At 45.1% G+C, this 17,828-nt stretch overlaps 1 protein-coding gene across 4 annotated transcripts in view; it reads right to left on the bottom strand.

The window, feature by feature from the left end:
* The window catches only part of FARP1 (FERM, ARH/RhoGEF and pleckstrin domain protein 1), a 277,332-nt gene that overhangs the window by 40,303 nt on the left and 219,201 nt on the right, over positions 1-17,828 (bottom strand). Inside the window, exons 13-16 of one of the 4 annotated variants that reach the window (XM_059685013.1) lie at positions 16,494-16,743; positions 3,260-3,447; positions 1,406-1,495; positions 205-338 (exon numbers count right to left, since the gene is read on the bottom strand). In XM_059685013.1, the coding sequence (XP_059540996.1) occupies positions 205-338; positions 1,406-1,495; positions 3,260-3,447; positions 16,494-16,743 (662 nt within the window). The remainder of the gene's footprint in view (positions 1-204; positions 339-1,405; positions 1,496-3,259; positions 3,448-16,493; positions 16,744-17,828) is intronic. The other 3 variants (XM_059685014.1, XM_059685015.1, XM_059685017.1) reach the window with 3 other exon arrangements.

Here is a 17,828-nt window from a genome sequence, read left to right as displayed (position 1 = left end):
TGGACACCGTTTTAAGGTTGGCTTGTCTAAGCCAGCTTCTTGCTCTGACCTTTTCTCATGACTGCTGCTTAAAAGGAACAACATAGAAGTAACAACGGGAAGAGCAAGGGGAAAGGGGTGTGTGTGTGTGTGTGTGTGTGTGTGTGTGTGTGTGTGTGTGTGTGTGTGAGGGGAAATATAATTGTTAAACATAACTGTACTCACCACAGGGCTAGTCGTTGCTCGATTTCCTTGAGAAAATTTGTATGAAATTTGTGCAAAGGTTCAAAGTTGGGGAATATGAGACTTTTCAGTGTTTCGGGCATGGAGTCCTCCTTGCTCACGGTGCTCTGAAACCACTGGGAAGAAAAGGAGGCCACACTTAGAGGTGTAGAGATGCATGATGAGGGTCTGCAATTCGGAAGTGACGCTGCAGCCACCTGCGCCCAGAACACACTGCGCCTTTCCCACTGGGTTTGCAGCATCTCGGGGGCACCCAGGCCTCACTGCGTGTCCCCTTTCATCAGACGGGACGAGAAGCACCCACCTCTTTATTCCTGCTTCCTGCGAGTGGTTACCAAAAAACTGCTGAAGCCAGGACAGATCTCTGAAATGGGCAGCTCCTCAAGTCAAAACCTCCATCTAGCCCGCTCGCTGGGCAATCCTGCTTTATAGCACTGACCACCCCCTGGTTCAGTCCTTCAGGAACTTCCATCTCCGCTCCTTTGTAAAAATGCTGAGCACTTAGGTGGCTGAACCAGGGAGATAAAGCCGCTGCCTTCACACTCAGCAGGCAGTCATCCTGCTGAGGCGAGGCAGGGCTGGGTGCCAGGGTGTTTCCTGAGCACCTGCCCAGGGCCAGTTACCGCAGGACGCCCCGGAGGCACACATACCCAGTGATTCCGCTGACCTCCAAAAGGCCAGTTCTTTCCCTGCACCCAGGGGTCAGAAAGACACCCGCAAGGCTTTACATTTGTTCCCGAGGCTGGACAGAACTGATTAAAATAATAAAAGACAGACTTCTGGCAGATTTTGCTGACATGGCTCAATTTATTATGAAAGATAAAACGAGGCTTCTATTCCCTGTGAGGTCTCCTTCAAGCAAAATGAATAAATAGCTGCATTTGACAACGGGCAACATACGCACAATGTTCTGCATCGATGCATGCAGACAGCAAAATGTTTAGTTTTCATTTTCTCCACTTTAGACACATCCTGCCTCCACACTTTAAAAAAATGCCAACTATAAAACTTTTTATAGAGCACATTCCGAATTAAATATATTACTGTCTCATTTCTATAATCTAGGACCAAACTCCTGGTCAGACAATCCAACATTTAATTGGATCCAGCTTCTCTCCGAAAGCTGAGTACTCATTGAGATAAATGATGTAAGCTGATGCTTTAGGGGAAATGCTACACATACCGAAGTGATGACTTCAAGATCCTTCAGATACGTTCGCTCGGTGGTGGACACTTCCTTAGCGATGAAGTACGCTTTGTCAGTTGGGAATCTCTGCCAAGTCCATAAAAAGAAACGAGACATAATCATTTTTTAGTATAAGTCTCTAAGAATGTCTTGATTATAAGAAAGTGGAACATGGCTAACTTGCCATCTTTTGTTAGCTAGTATCAAGTCTAAATAAAGTCATGTATTCTTTTTTGTGTGAGAGGAACTACGGAGAGTAAGAGAATGGATTTCCATGATGATAAAACAGTCTAGGAACATATTTTCCTATGCAAATATTACCCTCAGTGAAAGACCTCGAATGAGTATGTTAGCCACCAAGGAGGACTATTTGTTCAAATGTGGGCATTGAAAAGCTAATTAATTAGTAAAATGGCAGAGTGATGCAGTCTTCAAGGAAATAAATGAAACAGAAACCACAATGGCCTTTGTCCTGGGTGCCGTGGCCGGTGGGGTTGGTGTTCAGGAAATAGAAGCCTCGTTGTTTGTGGGCCTGGAAAGGGTGGCCGAGACAAAGGGACAAGGGTGCAAGCAGCTGGTGACACCAGTGTGACTCAGTTCTCTGGAATCCGTCGGTTAGGTGGGCAGGCAGCACCACTCTAGAGCAGGCCCGTCATTGCTTTTACTTTATTTATTTTTAAAAATTGACTAGAAAGACAGAGAGAGAGATGGAGAGAGAGGGATTTGTTGTTGTTCTTATTTATGCATTCATTGGTTGGTTCTTGATGTGCCCTGACCGGGGATCGGACCCACAACCTTGGCGTATTGGGATGACACTCTAACCAATTCGGCTAGAGTCTGCTTTCTCTTTAAACAATAAGTAAAAAGAAATCCCTTGGTGTTAGCCACCTTGCTTGCTTCCCACAGGCGCCCACCCAGGATATGCAAGAAAGCACAAAGGCAGAGACTTGAACAGATACTTGCCCGCCATGTTCCCAGCAGCATTGTCTGCAGTTGCCAAAAGAAGGAAACCACTCAACTATCCATCAACACATGAATGGACACACAAAATGTGGCACATCCATGCACTGGAATATTATTCAACCTTAAAAGTGAAGAAAATTGCAACACGTGCTACAACATGGATGAACCTCAGGATACTCTGCTGAGTGAAATTAACCAACCACGAAGGGATAAGAACTTTAGGATTCCACTTAGTATATGAGGTTCCTAGAGTAGTGAAACCCAGAGAGACAGAAAGCAGAATGGTGGTTTCTGGGAGCTGGGGGTGGAGAATTATTGTTCAATGGGTACAGAGTTACAGTACAAAGTTATGATGACAAAGTTCTGGAAATAAGCAGTGATGATGGTTGTACAACAATGCAAATGTTACTTAATGTCACCCTAGCCGGTTTGGCTCAGTGGACAGAACATTGGCCTGCAGACTGGAGGTTCCCAGGTTCAATTCCGGTGAAGCGAGGTTGCAGGCTCTGGCCATGGTCAGGGCGTGAGCAGAAGGCAACCAAACGATGTGTCTCTCTCACATTGATGTTTCTCTCCATCTCTTCCTTCCACTCTTTCTAAAAACTTAATGTGCAAACTTAATGTGCTTCATTATTTTCTCCTCTTTTTTCTAAGTGGCAGCTGCCTTAATTGAGATAGCATAATAATATGAGTAATTCAATAGAGCCTCAGTTATGTGATCAATAGAATAATATCTTGGGTAAGGATTAACAAAATAAAAACATTAAAAAATGTACTTAATGTCATTGAACTCTACCCGTAAAAATGGCGAAATGGCCAGTTTTAATTTATGTATATCACTACAATTTCAAAAAAGAATAACATGCTCGCGTGCACGAATCCCCGCACCTTTCTCCGGCCCTCCTCCTCGTCGTCGGTCCGTGGGCATGGCTGGTCGTTCAGCAGTGGGCTGACCAAGGGAGAGGCCTGCTTGGTGTCGGGGCTCAGGTTGGGAGACAAGATCACGTTGGTCGGCATAGCTCCTCCCTGCGAGTTGATGGACAGCTCTGAAAGGTGAGGGCTACCAGTCAGGGAGCCTGTTTGGGGATGAGAAGTATTAAAAAAAAAAAAAAAAAAAGTAATTCCTCTGGGACCTGATTTCTACTTATAATCTCACCTTTTCAAATCTTTAGAACCTTGACTACTCAATGGTAAACTTCATGGGCTTCATTACTTTCTACTTTTTTTTTTTTTCTAAGCGGCAGCTGCCTTAACAGAGATAGCATCGTATGAGTAATTCAATGGAGCCTCAGTTATATAATTAATGATAAGGTAGAGAACTCTGCTTAGAGAATTACAATAGTTTAAAAACATGGTGTATCCCCACATAGAATCATCTCCTAACTATTGCCTTAGCTTCTAAGAATTACTCAAGAAAGACAGCGTCTACATGACAAGGAGACGTGGGAAATGACTAGGTGATAGAGCTAGACCAGTAGGAGACGAGACGACTGGAGCAGCGAGGACAGACTACATCTCGTAACAACGGGCCACCACTACAGAAAAGTCAAGCAGCTACCTCCCCAGTCGACAGAGAACAGAAACAAGCTCGGTATACCTGGTGATGTCACTCCATGTCTCTCTCACTGTTTGGGACAGAAACACTAGCATCACATTTACACGCAAAGGTGGTCATTTAAAAATGCAAAGCTGGAGGTCATTACATTATCCCAAGACCCTTTTATGAGTCAAAAAGTGGCAGGTAATGAATTACTTCCCTGAAAAGAATGCCCCAGTAAACAGTACAGAAATGTGTAATTATCCATTGTGAGTCAGCCACAGGAGATGAGGTGTACATGAAACTCTTTGCCAACAGAATCTTGCAATGATCAATCCCTCAAACCATGGAAGCTAAACAGGATGTTTCACACATACCTCTCACCTAAATGTTCTTACCTAATGTGGATTTGCTAGAACTAGTATTAGGGCAAACAACGTTAAAGCAGCCAGCAGTCTTGCCTGTTACCATTATGAGGAAAGACAATGTAAATGATTTCTCCATTTTCCAATATGTAGTTTCAATTCATTGCTACTCCTCACACTATCAAGGATCTTGAAGAAAAAGGTGAAGTGCCATTTTCTGGGCATAACCCACCACCCCCTTTTTTTTTTTTTTAACATCTAGCCTCTCCTTCTGGATTGTCATATCCATTTTGAAGTTATTAGATAGGACAGCCTAGAATGAAACAGGGTAGTGAACTTGATCCCAGTCTGAGCGAACCATGGAGAAACCACCAGCAGCCCCCACCCAGTCCCGGGTTGATCAGCTAGCTGTGTCACCGACACATGGGTGAGAAGCCACCACACCCAGAAAAACAAGGAAAGCATGCATCCTGCCCACTGGCTACTGGTCAGTACACTGCTCTTTGAAGAACAAGATTAGAAAATGTGAGGAGAAGGCAGAATCAGGAAGTTCACATTGAAAAACCCCTGCGTTTAAATCCTTGCATTTTATTATGCAATTATTGAAATGAAGTCCTGGTGTTAGACAAAGAGACCCAGTCACCCCACACACCACCAGACCCAGGGAAACCCAGAGAAAAAAGGCCAGAAATTGCTTCACAAATGCCAATTTTATTGACACGAGTGCACAACTGAATACAATGATTGAGAAAGAACGGGAACTCGTGAAATAGAAATAGTGACAACAATGAGAACTGCAATCGTTTCACGGTACTGCACTATTCTTTTTTTTTTAATCACAAAAATTAAAATGTTATCACTACAAATAGGAATTAGAAAAGAGAAATCCTGGCAGTCTGTTTGGAGATCAAAACAGTTCATGCATTTGTGAGTTGCTGTTTGCGAGTCACGCCTTTGTGTCCACCAGCCATCTGGTAGCATCCGGGGGCTTACCTTCAGCTCTCACGCCGTGCGTGAGGTCAGGTGAGGCAGTGATAAGTGAGAGCGTGCTGGGCTTTGCATTTGCAGGGGCGTGGAACAGAGAAAGCATTCCCCTTGTCATTGAAAGAGTTGGAGCCAAGAAGAAAAAGCAGTTAGAAGGCTAGCTTGAAGAGGAGGGGGAGAGGGGCGGGGAAACAGTACCAATTAGGCCCTGGACAGCATCCAGCAGCAGATAAAAGGCCCAGTGCCACATTGTGAGGGAGAAAATAAGGGTGATCACGCTCAAGTACAAGCACTTCCACTCTCCGAAGGTCAAAAGCTGTTGCCCTTGTGCCCCCGCCCGGGACAGTGCTATTCAGCAGACGGAGCAGCTGGAAGCATGAGCGAACAGACTAGGGTTCCAGGAGAGACGCCACCCTGCCAAGAAGGCAGGACCCATTTCAAAGACAGCCGCCTAGGAGAATTCCCACCGGACCACATCAGAGAAAGGGCTCAGAAAACGACACTAAACATAAATGTCACAACAACTCGTGTTCCTGGGTTGAGTAGGGGGCAGCCCCGGGTCAGGCCCAGGCTGTTGGGGGAAAGCCTGCTTCATTCACTCATATAGCCCCAAGATACGTGTAACCACTGGCCGAATCAGAGTGGCCCATTCCCACTTCTGGGGCAGCTACTCCAACTGGTTTGTTGGGGCCTAAGAAAGGCAGGGTGATGAGTGTAAACTGTTAGACCAATAAATCAGCGAGTACAAAGCCTGTTCTAGGAATCTATCAGCAATGCTAAGGCAGGGAAAGGCCTACAACTCTCAAGTGCGATTTTGCTCATCTGAGCTGCATCCTTGGAGAAGAATCGACTCGAGGCTTTGGAAATGGATAGGTGACATGGTCCAAACAAAAACATGTAACTCATTTACCATTCAGCAACCAATGAAGTAGGATGACCAGGGTATTCAGTAGAATTTGGCAGCTTAATGAGTCACTGAAATTCTCTTTTGACTTGGCACCAATGTGTGATAAACATGGTGCCAACCGGTGCTCACACTGGGCCCGTCTGCAGTCAAGAGGGAAGAGCGGAGTCTTAAAGTCACCCGCTAAGGTGACAGCTCTTAGGCCTACATGTAAGCAGTTCTCACTGAAGTAGTCCATCTTCTAAAACAAGCAAACACACACAGTTGTGTAGTTAGACAAAACGAGTCCGTGAGACTTACACAGCCTGTTGCAGTCATGCAGCCGGCCTCCTGCTTTGAAGACACAGCCCTGGGCAAAGAGAAATTGTGACTGACAGTTCACTGCTACTCTGTGAACTTATTCACGCCTGGGTATTGTCTTTTTCCCCTCTGTGCCAAATTGACAACAAAGGAATTTCTTTCAGCAAGGGCCTCTGGGTCAATAATGTGGGGGACCTTTCCAGAAAGCACCTGGGTACTAAGGCAATAGGTGAAAAGAAGTTTGAAGAGAATAGGAAAAGGTCAGTTACATCCTGAAAGTCTGGAAGCTTCTGATTCTTTTTACAAACTATTTTTCCTATCTCTAAAAATTGCCTGGCATTTTTTTAAAGCACTCAGTTATATTTTCAGTTAATAGCTCTCAAATCCTTCACTTCTTCGATAATGATTTATTCTTCCCCCGTCCCCCCCCCCCCCGCCCTGCCCTGGTTCTCCTGCCCCTGCCTCATGTCCTCCTCCCTGCCATTCATCTGTATCAAGAGGGCTGAGTGTACGTCACCCCAGGAACCAGAAATGCCTTCATGAATATTGCTCTCCAGGGAAGCATTCCTGGTAAATACTTTAAAATCCTTCTAAATGCACACATTCTCATGGCACAAACAATGAGAACTTCAAATTAGCACGGCTGCACTTATGGATTTCCATTTATCACCCAGCCCAGAAACTGGCTTCGCTTCTCCATCTTTTTAAAGTCAAACACATTCATCATTCTCCTCTCCTGTCTGCTCGGGGGAAGCTGACGCTGCAGCTTCACCCAGGACTGCAGCCTCTCCGGACCAGCTCTTCGTCAGTGGTGCATAAACAGTGGGGACGGTTTCTGATCAGCAAGCCGAGGCCCGCCTGGATTCCCCCGGCGGGCTCAGGCACAAGCTGCCTAGGCCATCCACTGCCTCCAACTGTATTCAAGGCTTCAGAACAAACTCACACAAGCCTGGGAAGAGAGCGTTTTCTAGTTCTTAATTAGACCTATGCAGCGTGTTAAACTGGCCAATAAATTGGTAATCTCCATTTTTTAAATGGGATAAGTGTGATTTTTCCTGTTAAGGGAGGACAATAGAAAACCTGACAATAATTTTAAAAATAGTAATCCATAGATTTGTTAAACAGTATCTAAATATTTGAGAATGAGAATATTGAAGAAAATATGAATACCGATTGCTTTCTCAAGTCCTCTTTTGAAATATTTAAAAAGTATAATGATTTTAAAAGTCTCTAAGCTGATTCTTCAATATTCCCTCAAATAAATACCTTTATTTGGCAAGCTTCTAGATTCCACTCATCTCTCATGATTTGTTTCCTGTTACTTGGTCCCAAAATATATGAGGTTTTCTCTCTCTATACCCAGAATATGCTCCAAAGGCACATACAGGAAATACATTACAGGTGGAGGTTTTCATCTATTTTTTTAAAAGGCTCTTTTTAAATCTATAATCTACCTCCAAAAAAAAATACAATGAACTCTCTCTGGAGACTGTCTCCATTTGAAAGCCAGTTATCAAAGAAAGGTCAGTATTGTGTTGAATAATGGGTATTCTCCAGAATGGGCAGGATTCACTCTAGGCTGATAACTAAGCTGGGTCCCACCCCAATGGAATATGTGAAAAAACCTGACTAAGTTTTATTGACATGATAAGGTTCCATAAGGAAAACCAGGGTATAGGATTACCAATCACAGTGGTGGTGTCCTCTTCCCGATAACTTAGGAGGCTGTTGAGGGTAATGTATACGTGCTTTTCAGACCAAGTTCCTTTAAGAAAAGTTTTACAAGCAGCTAAACATAACCTTCGCCATTCATCAAGCAATTCAGAAAAGCAACAGTGGTGCAACTGGCAGAAAAATAAAGAGAGCAATGCTACCAATGGAAACATGATAGTGAGTGTGTTAGCTTGTTCTTACTTATGGGGAAGAGATAAAGGAGAATTCTCCTTGGTTGGAACATGGGGGTGGCAGTGTTCGGATTGGGGAACATGGTGCTTCGTACCAATGAAAAATACCATCTTGCACTCAGGACAAAGCTTCAGGCATCAGTGGGAAAAGAACAGTTACAATTGACAGTGTTTACAGCAAGATACCTGTTAGGACAAGTAAAAGCCTCTTCAGTTTAGATTAACAAGAAATATTAATATCATGCATACACTGTTACATGAGTTTGGCCTTCCATGCTTAAAGAACCACCAAGCGCACTGTTACTGAGAGGCCAGCAACCTCCCCGGGAGTGTAGATCCATGCTTTATCGAGACAGTGCACCCTTAGGCCCTGGGGAGAAGACGAAACCAGACAGTATCTGTGAGAGCCTACATTTGGGGTACATTTCTTAACTGAAAACAGCTTATTGGCCATTGAGACGCCAATTGGGGCTGAGCTCAGTGAGGTCTTCTCTACATTCCCACCTACCTCCCCACCCCGAACCCACCCCAAGCAAACACACAACTAAGTCCTGTTATAGACATGAACTATGTCAACTTTTCTATTCCCATTTGAACAGAGGTTCCCCTTCAAAGTACGAAGCCGATCTTTGGTTAGCTGTCGGAGCTCCCCTATGCAGGCTACGGTCACAGATGCTCTCTGTTTCCTTGGGCCCTCTCCCCCATCCACAGTGATTCTGCTCACTTCCAAAGGCTCCCCACCCCTGTGCACTCACAGTACAACGTTCAGGCTCATCAGCAGGTGAAATCAGGAAAGTGAAGTCTCTTCACCTTCCGCTCCCCTACCCTTCGTGAAAGATGGTACCCGCATGACCACCAGCCTGAGTCAGTGCTAAAGCTTGCTGTTGAGTGAACAGGATCACTAGAGGAAACAGGTATTCCAAGTACAAACTGGTATTCAGCAGTGGAAAAACAAAACAAAAAACAAACAGACATCAGACAGTGCTCCAATAATGCAGGGAACAGAAGGCATACCATGCTTTGAAGATAAAGACAGAATGTCGAAAAAAAGCTTCCTCTCTTAGGTAGGTACATGCTGACAAAACGGTGCATACAATGGTACAACAGAAAAATGTCTCAAATTTATTAAACAAATGACAAAAATGAGAATGAAGTCCCCAGCCTTTTCTATTTTAAAATTAATTTGGTGTATTAGAAAATTTTAATAAAATATTTCATCTCTAGTATTAAATATACACACAGAGAGGACAGAAGGGAGTTGGATTAATCATATAGCCCAAGCTTGTGAGATTTGGTTAGTTAGGTTTTCGTGGCAACTTTCCAGGCAGAAAGGGGTGAGCAGAAGGGATGGAATCCGTCGGTCATTTAGGGGCGTGTAGAGGGAGCAGCAGATGCGTGTTCTTGACGAAGGAAAACCTATCATCTTTGGTCTTTCTAGATTCCACTGCGGGCAGAGTTGACAAATGACTTAATTCTTACAAAGGAACTTTGAGGCCCAGGAAAAAGCAGTTGTTAGCCCAGTTTCATGAGCCAGAAAGCCCATCCATGAGTAATGACGGGCCTATCTCCACACCATCGCAGGCTCCAAGATGACCCTTCTACTGTGCCCTGGCTGAGAGCCAGTTAAGAACCCAACTTTATAATAAAGCAGGAGCATGGTGTCCACATACCAAGTATCACCTCCACCTCCAATTCATGTTTCTTACTAAACACACACACACACACACACACACACACACACACACACACACACACACACTTTTCCTTCCTTCCCGAGTGCCCTTGGTTTGTGCTGCATTTCGCAGTGTTTTCTACTCTTCATGGCCCAGGAGCAAGCTCAAGTATCTTCCAGTACAATTTCCATGACTGCGTGAACAGCATCAGCCTTGCAGCTATCCCATGTCCACTGTTGATTTTTAACCCTCTCTGCTTTCTAATATAAAGCCACCCCAAGACATATCAGAGTAACCTGATCTGGAACCCACAAGAAGACACAAGTGAGCTACCTTCCACTTCGAGTTAAAACCAAATGCCAGTGGCCAAGAAGATGCTGAAGGCAGTTTCTAGGCTAAGCTGCAGATCTGCGTCATTCAGTCAATTCACAGAGAGATGACCTGAACAAATCAGAAGCTATTCAATCCGTAAAGCTTTCAGAGAAAGATTTCCTCATTCTTCCCTAGCTTCCACCAGGGTGTCTACTTGCTCTCACTAGAAAAGAAAAAATAATGTTACTCGTGCTATAAGTTTCTTCTATGATTTTTGCAGCTAAATGCTATTTTATGAAGAACTTTTTTTTTTTTTAAGACTCTACCCACTTCCTCCCCAATATTTACAGGGCATACAAATCAGCATGTGAACTTTTCTTCACAGGGAAATATTTGAAAATCTCTAGGTTACAACCCAAGAAAACACTAAGTAGTCTTTTCTAGTGTGCATCCAAACAGGTGGCAACCAGGCCACTTTTGAGCTTTGATGCCTACAACACTAGGCCAAATCATCATCATGCATATATTTATTTATTTATTTGCTTTCACTATTATTTTTTCTAATAAAAAGAAAACTGCTACATTAAGTGGCATGCTTATTTTGATCTGAAAGTCATGGCTATGTTTTAAATACCAGCAACCAGTGTTAGAGGTATGCACACATGCACACTAAAGACCCTGTTTTCCTGTATTAAGTTCCACTCAACTAAACAGAAACAGATGGGATTAAACTAACAAGGAAAACGCAGCACCAGTAAATTCTTTAATGTCGCCAGAGTCAAGTTCCTTAATCACTTACTGCTGTAGAAAGTCCACTCACCAGTACCTTTCCTGCCATTGGGTCTTATGGATTTGGCGAACGTGGCTGAATGTCAACCTCATCGGAGAGCTACCTGCAATGGATTATTTTATAATGTCCACCTCTTTCAGGCTCAAGGAGACTTGCTCTGTTGCACAGAAGGACTCTTTTTCAGTGTGATTTGTAAAATTTGCAGAAATTAAAACAGACTCAACTAGAGGTAGGCTAGCCTTAGGGTAACTGAGCTCAGCACTGTCAGAAGAGGGATGTTTATACACAACAGAGAAGATCTAGGAAAAGGAGCCTTTCCTGGGAAGGCAACTCTGAGATCTCGTAAATCCTGGCCAACAAGAGTAAGGACCCAGGCAGAGAAGGGTGATCGGAGATAGAAGCAAATCGACTTAAAATAAGCCTAATGATGAAGGGGGCCTCAAATTTCTTAATTTAAGGGTGGGCCTATCGGCAGCCCAGTTACTCACTAATGGCTACAACTGCACCAAACCCAATCTGTGTTGAACTATGGAATAACATGTTAAATGGGAAAAAGTTGATTAAAAGCATGTGAACACTGATGTTATGGATATGTACATTCCCAACGTTTTAAATACAAGTTAAAAGGACAGTTTAGTATTTTAATCTTTTTCTTCTTTCAGAAACTGCTTGGCAACACAATCAAAATGAATCCAAGGCTAATAATGCAAGTTGAGTTTCTGACTCAGTTGAGGACAGCTTGGGTTCTGTACACTGGGTGGAAATTTCATGAGTCTCGTGCTGTATTTTAGTTTTGCAGGCCTGGCTATTTTTAGCATTGTGTGGCTTGAATCTTCAAAGAAGTTCTTGAGAATAAAATTGGAATTATTCACATTTTAAGTGCAGGCCACATGGCACAATTTGGTGAGATAAATCTGTGAGAAATTCCCCAATATGAATCACATATGTGGGGAAGAATCTGGCCCACAGACTTCCTTTAATTAAATGCCTGTCTAATAAAATATCAGCAATGGAATACAGATGACTGTTAAAAGGAGCTGGAGCAACTCATTTTAAATTCTGGAACTCATTAAATGCATTTCTCCATGCTAAGATGATTTCTTGCATTTTTATTTTGCCCTGAACAAGCAGCAACAAAACCAACCACAAAAGGGTCTACAATTTAGATATTTTGAAATACTATCTAACTGAAGATATTTATACAAGGAGGCCCTGGAGTAGGCCTGAGTGGCTTGGGGATTTCTGTTTCTACCAATGGTTTGTCTCCCATCCAAGGCCTTAATGATATCATTTCATAGAGTAGCCCTTATGCGAAGACCTAGGTTCGCTGCTGATTCAGGAGACCTCTTCACTATATGTTCTCTTGGAAAACCCTCTGGAAATCTGAAAGAATTCACAGGCTTCTAATCTGTTGTCTATTCTTCACACTCAAGCCCCTCTCTGATTTTCCCCCCCTTACTTCAACTTTATGCCTCTGCACACCTCCTTAAGCCACACGGTGAGATTCCAGAGGCCAGGGAAAGAGCTGCGCAAAAGGTCAGGGCAGGAAGGTGAGATGGTGGAGGCAGCTGGCTTTCCTCGATCTACGCACAGGGAGAGACCACGTCACCTCTACAAACTGGCTCTACCAGGCTCAAAGAATGACTACGTTTACTCTCCCACTGATGCTGGAATCAATTCGTGCAGGGCCAGCTCCTCCAGAGGCAATTAGTGAATATTCCCAGCACTTCAGGGTATGTGGCTTTTGAACAAACTACACTCCCTCCCTTTTAAGCACCATTAATCACACCAGGACTGTTGCTTTCATAAATACTGGCCACCAGGCCAAAATTGAGTTGCTTGGCTGGTACCAAACCAACACAAGGAAAACTCTACAAACAGCCCTGAAAGTGGACAATCTATTCAGCATAGAACTGAGTACTCCACCGCTGATCAGGTGCTTTTAAACTCACTTCTTTAGGAAAAAGCAAAACAAATTATTGGAGCCTGTTTTGCTTTGGAGGTTTACATTGGATGATTCACATCATAGGCTGGGTAAGCTAATATTTATTACTCATTCACATTTCATTATCAGACTGCTGTGTAATTAGAGGTAAAGAGAAAACTCATTTGAACAAATCACATTCACAAATAAACCACAGGATTACAAATGTGACCCTGTGTAACTCACATTTGATTAGATTTTTATATAGTAAACTGACATCATTTTCTAAGTCTAAAACAGAATATGCAAAAAACATGTCATAACTGCAAAAATCCCATGATATAAAAAGCAGTAGTCCTTCCTACCTAGTATGAACTATAATTGCCTAAGTCTACATGATTCCTGGTCTCTCTATGATTTTAATTATTAACCCATATAAGATTCTCAAAAATTAAAATATTGACTCTCAAAGGTCCTACTGCATGAAGCGGTCACAACAAGTAAAAAGCTGAAGTTTAGAGACGGGGTTCTAGCTTTGTCACTGACCAGCTGGATGACCAGGTGAAGTCTCCTAACCTGGTCAGAACAAGGTTTCTCATCCAGAAAATGAAGGTTTGCCCTAGGTGATCTCAAAGGTCCCTTCCAGTTTTAAAATTCTGTGACTCTGTTAGGTATATAAATCTAAAGCAAGACATAAAAAGACTACTTCAATGAACATCTTCCAAATGATCCAATAATCAATTTGATTCACCAATCATGCACTGAATCAAATGATTAGGAGGTTAAAACAAAAGTTTGTATACAAATGAATTAAGTTCTCAGAATCCTTAAAACCAACTTCTTGACATTCAGGTGGACAGATAATCATTGTGAACCACAAAGTCAGACAATCCTACCGGTGACATGCTGCTGCCAAATTCTACTCAGCTTCCCAAACAGGCTCAGCCTCTTCCCTGTGAGAGTCACGCAATGAGTTTAGCAAGGCCACTGGCATGGTGGCACATCAGGGACTTACCATTCTAAAACTTTTTTCAATAATTCTGTAGTTACTAAGGACCTAAAAATTTGATTCTACAATTTATCTTTATAGAAAAATACCAAGGACGGAAAAGTACTAAAGAACAGGCACTAAAAAAAAAAATTTCATTTGTGATACTTTTTTACTCTGCAAGCAAGCCCCAAATTCAGCTAATCTTTTAAACTAGATTCTAGAAGGCCATTGTGTCTGGCTGAGAAGTGACCCTTGGCTACCTAGTAGAACCATCTGGGGGCCCAAGTGGCCTTAGACCAATTAAATAAAAATGTCTAGGGTCAGGGCCCGGGCATCACTAATTTTAAAATATGCAGCTAAGGCTGAGAAATAATGCAAGTTAAAACCAGGCTTTCCTATCTAAAATGCAGGTGTGCTAGCGAAAGGCACTGGCATAGGGGGGCAAGATTTAAAAAGAAATCAGACTTCTCACAGAGAAACATCAGGAGTCGCTTCCCAAGAAAAGACACTCACTCGTCACAAGAGTGAATAGTTCAGAACGCGCATAAAAACCAGCGGCATAAAAACCAAGGACAATGACACTGGGAAACGCTCCTGCTCTGTGTTGTGCACAAGGCAAAGGCGGGCATTCCGTCTGCTCACCTCCTGGCGACAAGTGCCTATCGCAAGGCTTTGCTTTCTCCTGCATCGTCCCTCAACAGCATTCTATGTTTCACCAAGAGATTCTCACAGCCAGAGTTCAAGCTCCTTAAAACATAACTATTTGGCCCACCAACACAAATCCAAATCAAAACAACAACCCCATGTAAATTATAGGTCATGAGGATTTGACAACCTTTATATCATTTTATATGAAGTTTAGAAAGAACGAATAACTCCAAATTCTTCCGATTAAAATATTCATTACTCTTGACTAAGATTTCACCAACACTTAATCTCAACTAGCAATCGACTTACATTTGGCCTTGAATTTTGTCAATTCCTGACTTGGGGAGGCACCGGAAAGCAGTCCTCCTTTTAAAGAAAGGGGGGGAAAGTAAAACCAACACCTTTCTGGATCTCTATGACACTCCGAAAATAGAAGGATGATCTGCACACAAAATTAAACATATACAGAAAATGTCCACATAAATACCACACACCATATGCGCGATCAGATTCCTAATGGAGTATTTCTTTCTAGCCGTCAACCAGAAAGATCGACAAGCTCCTGCTTACTTGTCGTTATGACCTGCTATTTATCTTGTTCACCTATTTGGGAAACCAAGCCACTGTGGGAAGCTTTGTCTTTCTGAAAGATTTCAGAAGTCAGGCGTGCCCTATCCAAACATGTGCCTGTCCAAAACTTCCTCTAACAAATGTTGATCACGAATTAACGAGTCACTAGAACAGATGGTCTGCATTGAAACCCTGGCCTCCTGACTCCAGGTTCCCGACACTTGAAACATGTGCCTTCTGGTCTCCTCACTCATCCTCCTCTTGCTCCTCGCTCAAATGCAGGCCACCCACCGACTTCTGGCTTCTCAGCATGGAAGGGGAGCTCAGCACCGCGGCGTTACCGAACACCAGGGGCTGGCTCCAAGAGCTCACCATTTCCGAGTCTGAATCGCTGGATTCAGTCCCACTGCTGGTGGAGCCCTCCGTCATCTGCAGGGGAGCCAGGTGGTCCGCCATGCCACTGGCACACCCCGGCTGCACCCCGGGGACCTGGGAGACGGGACCCAGGAGGGGTGTCCCATTAGCCAGCATTCGACCTTCCGAACCAGCCAGGCTGGCCGGCTCTCCCTTCCCAGGGCCATCCAGCCTATCCAGGGCCTCTGGGACGGATGCCACCTGGCTCAGGATGAGTGGGTCTGTCTCTGACTTGTTGTATCTACTGGGAAGGTTGCGTAAGTATGGCCTCTGTGAGACGGGGGAACAGTTTTCATAACGAGGACCCCGGCTCGCGAGAGCATCTGCTCCCATCCTTCCCTCTCCGGGGTCATGCCCATTTTCGGAAACATAGCCTTGAGACCCAGTCCTGTCCCAACTCAGATTTGGACTTGAACTTCTGCTGCTGGGAGACAACGGTGTGGCCAGGGGACTGCGGCTGCTGGAGCCCCTGAACATCTCATCTATCAGGGAGCTATGTCTTGGGAGTCTGGGGCTCCCACTCACATCAAAGGTGATGTCTGCTGAATCGTCATCCAGGAATTCTCTGGAAGGAGGCCGGGAGGACTTCACCGAGTCAGGGGAAGCCCTGCCCCTAGCTTCTACGTGCCTCTCATCCCCGGAGAGCAGATAAACACCACTGGTCAAATCACCCTCATAATTGTCATTTGTTTGGGACCGTGACTGGGACGTTTGCTCCCTGAGCAGATCGTATTCGCTATCTACATCACTGCAGTCAATGAAAGGAATAGAAGTGCTGCTGCCTCTAGCAGCCCTGGATGCTGGACCTGTGCTTGGCTGCGGGGGCTGAGGTTTACTCTGCTGGGTCCTATCCTTAGCGACCTCCTCCTCTTCCTCCGCCGCCGCCTTCACGGCCCCATCGGCCCGCTTGTTACCGGCTGGGCTCTTCTGCAGCGCGGGGCTCTGGCGCGGCCCGCACTCCTCCGTGGAAACTTTCCGCTCCTTTGCTTGCTGGCAGCTCTGGCCTCCTGGGGATTCAGCACCTTCACCAGGAGTGAGGCTGGCCCTCTGCTGAGCCTGGCGGGGAGGATAAGAGTGAGGGGATCGAAGAGAAAAGGCAGATGGTTACATCAGAGCTGGGGAGAAAGAGAGATTCAGTCTCGCTTAATTGTATCTCCATAAGCTTTGAGCAGCCCGCAAGTGCTGCCATATAAAGGCCGCCTCCAGGTGTTGGAACAGAGGTCTGACAAGCAGCGGGCACACCTGAGTGCCTTTGTCTGTATCCAGAAAGTTCTTTCAGGGTGTGGGAGCTGACAATGCGGGGTCCCCAGCAGCAAGGTGGGCAGTGTCTCTGCTTTCTGGGACTCCCCAGTCCCAAATTCCCCGTGGAAAAAGGAGCCCCCAGGCCATTGGGGTGTCTCGAGAAGTGAGATCCGGGACAGGAAGGAAACCCTTCGTGGACCCAGGAGGGAGCTGACACGGATTTCAGACAAATGACAAAAAGCGTCTTTGTTTGTACTTCTAAGACTAGAATGAGCAGGTGGAGGGCTCTCTTTAGATCACACAATGAAATCTCCTTCTTGCTCTTTCCCAACAAAGTTCTTATTCTCCTGTAAAGAAAACCCTGAAAATCCATCCAGAGAGCAGCTCCAGGGAAAACCGGCTCTCACCGCCCTCAGAGCAAGGGCGATAGCGTCTCCTGCTGCCAACTGTGGTCACTGCCCTGTAACGCGAGCCCTGGGATCTCACCGCCGGGTCCAGTGCCAGCGAAAGGTTCTGACCTTGGCACCAAAGGGGACCTACACCCATCGGTTGTACATGTGGTCCCCATCCCTGCACACACGCGTACCCGCCGGCTGGAGGGTGGGCTCTGCTCTACTGACTCCCGTGGAAGCCTCCACCCTGCGTGGGTTCAGGCCAACAGAGCGAGCGTCTCATGGCGAGAACAGGGGTGGGAGGTGGGGAGTCAGCTGAAAGGGCACGCTCCAGCCACAGAGCCCAGCCTGGGTGCACAGTGCGCGGAGCCTGTGTCCCCACGGTCAGGGCACACAGCTGGACCCTCCTCTAGGAGTCACCCCCACAGGTGAAGGATGAGGGGCTCGAAAGCATGCTACGAAACAGACCCCGGCGGGGAAGTCTGGGAACGCGGAGCTCTAACAGTC

The sequence above is a fragment of the Myotis daubentonii genome, chromosome 2, assembly GCF_963259705.1.
Source record: "Myotis daubentonii chromosome 2, mMyoDau2.1, whole genome shotgun sequence".
NCBI lineage: Eukaryota > Metazoa > Chordata > Mammalia > Chiroptera > Vespertilionidae > Myotis > Myotis daubentonii.
Note: the sequence above shows the minus strand (reverse complement) of the source record. Positions and strands in the feature narration are given on the sequence as shown.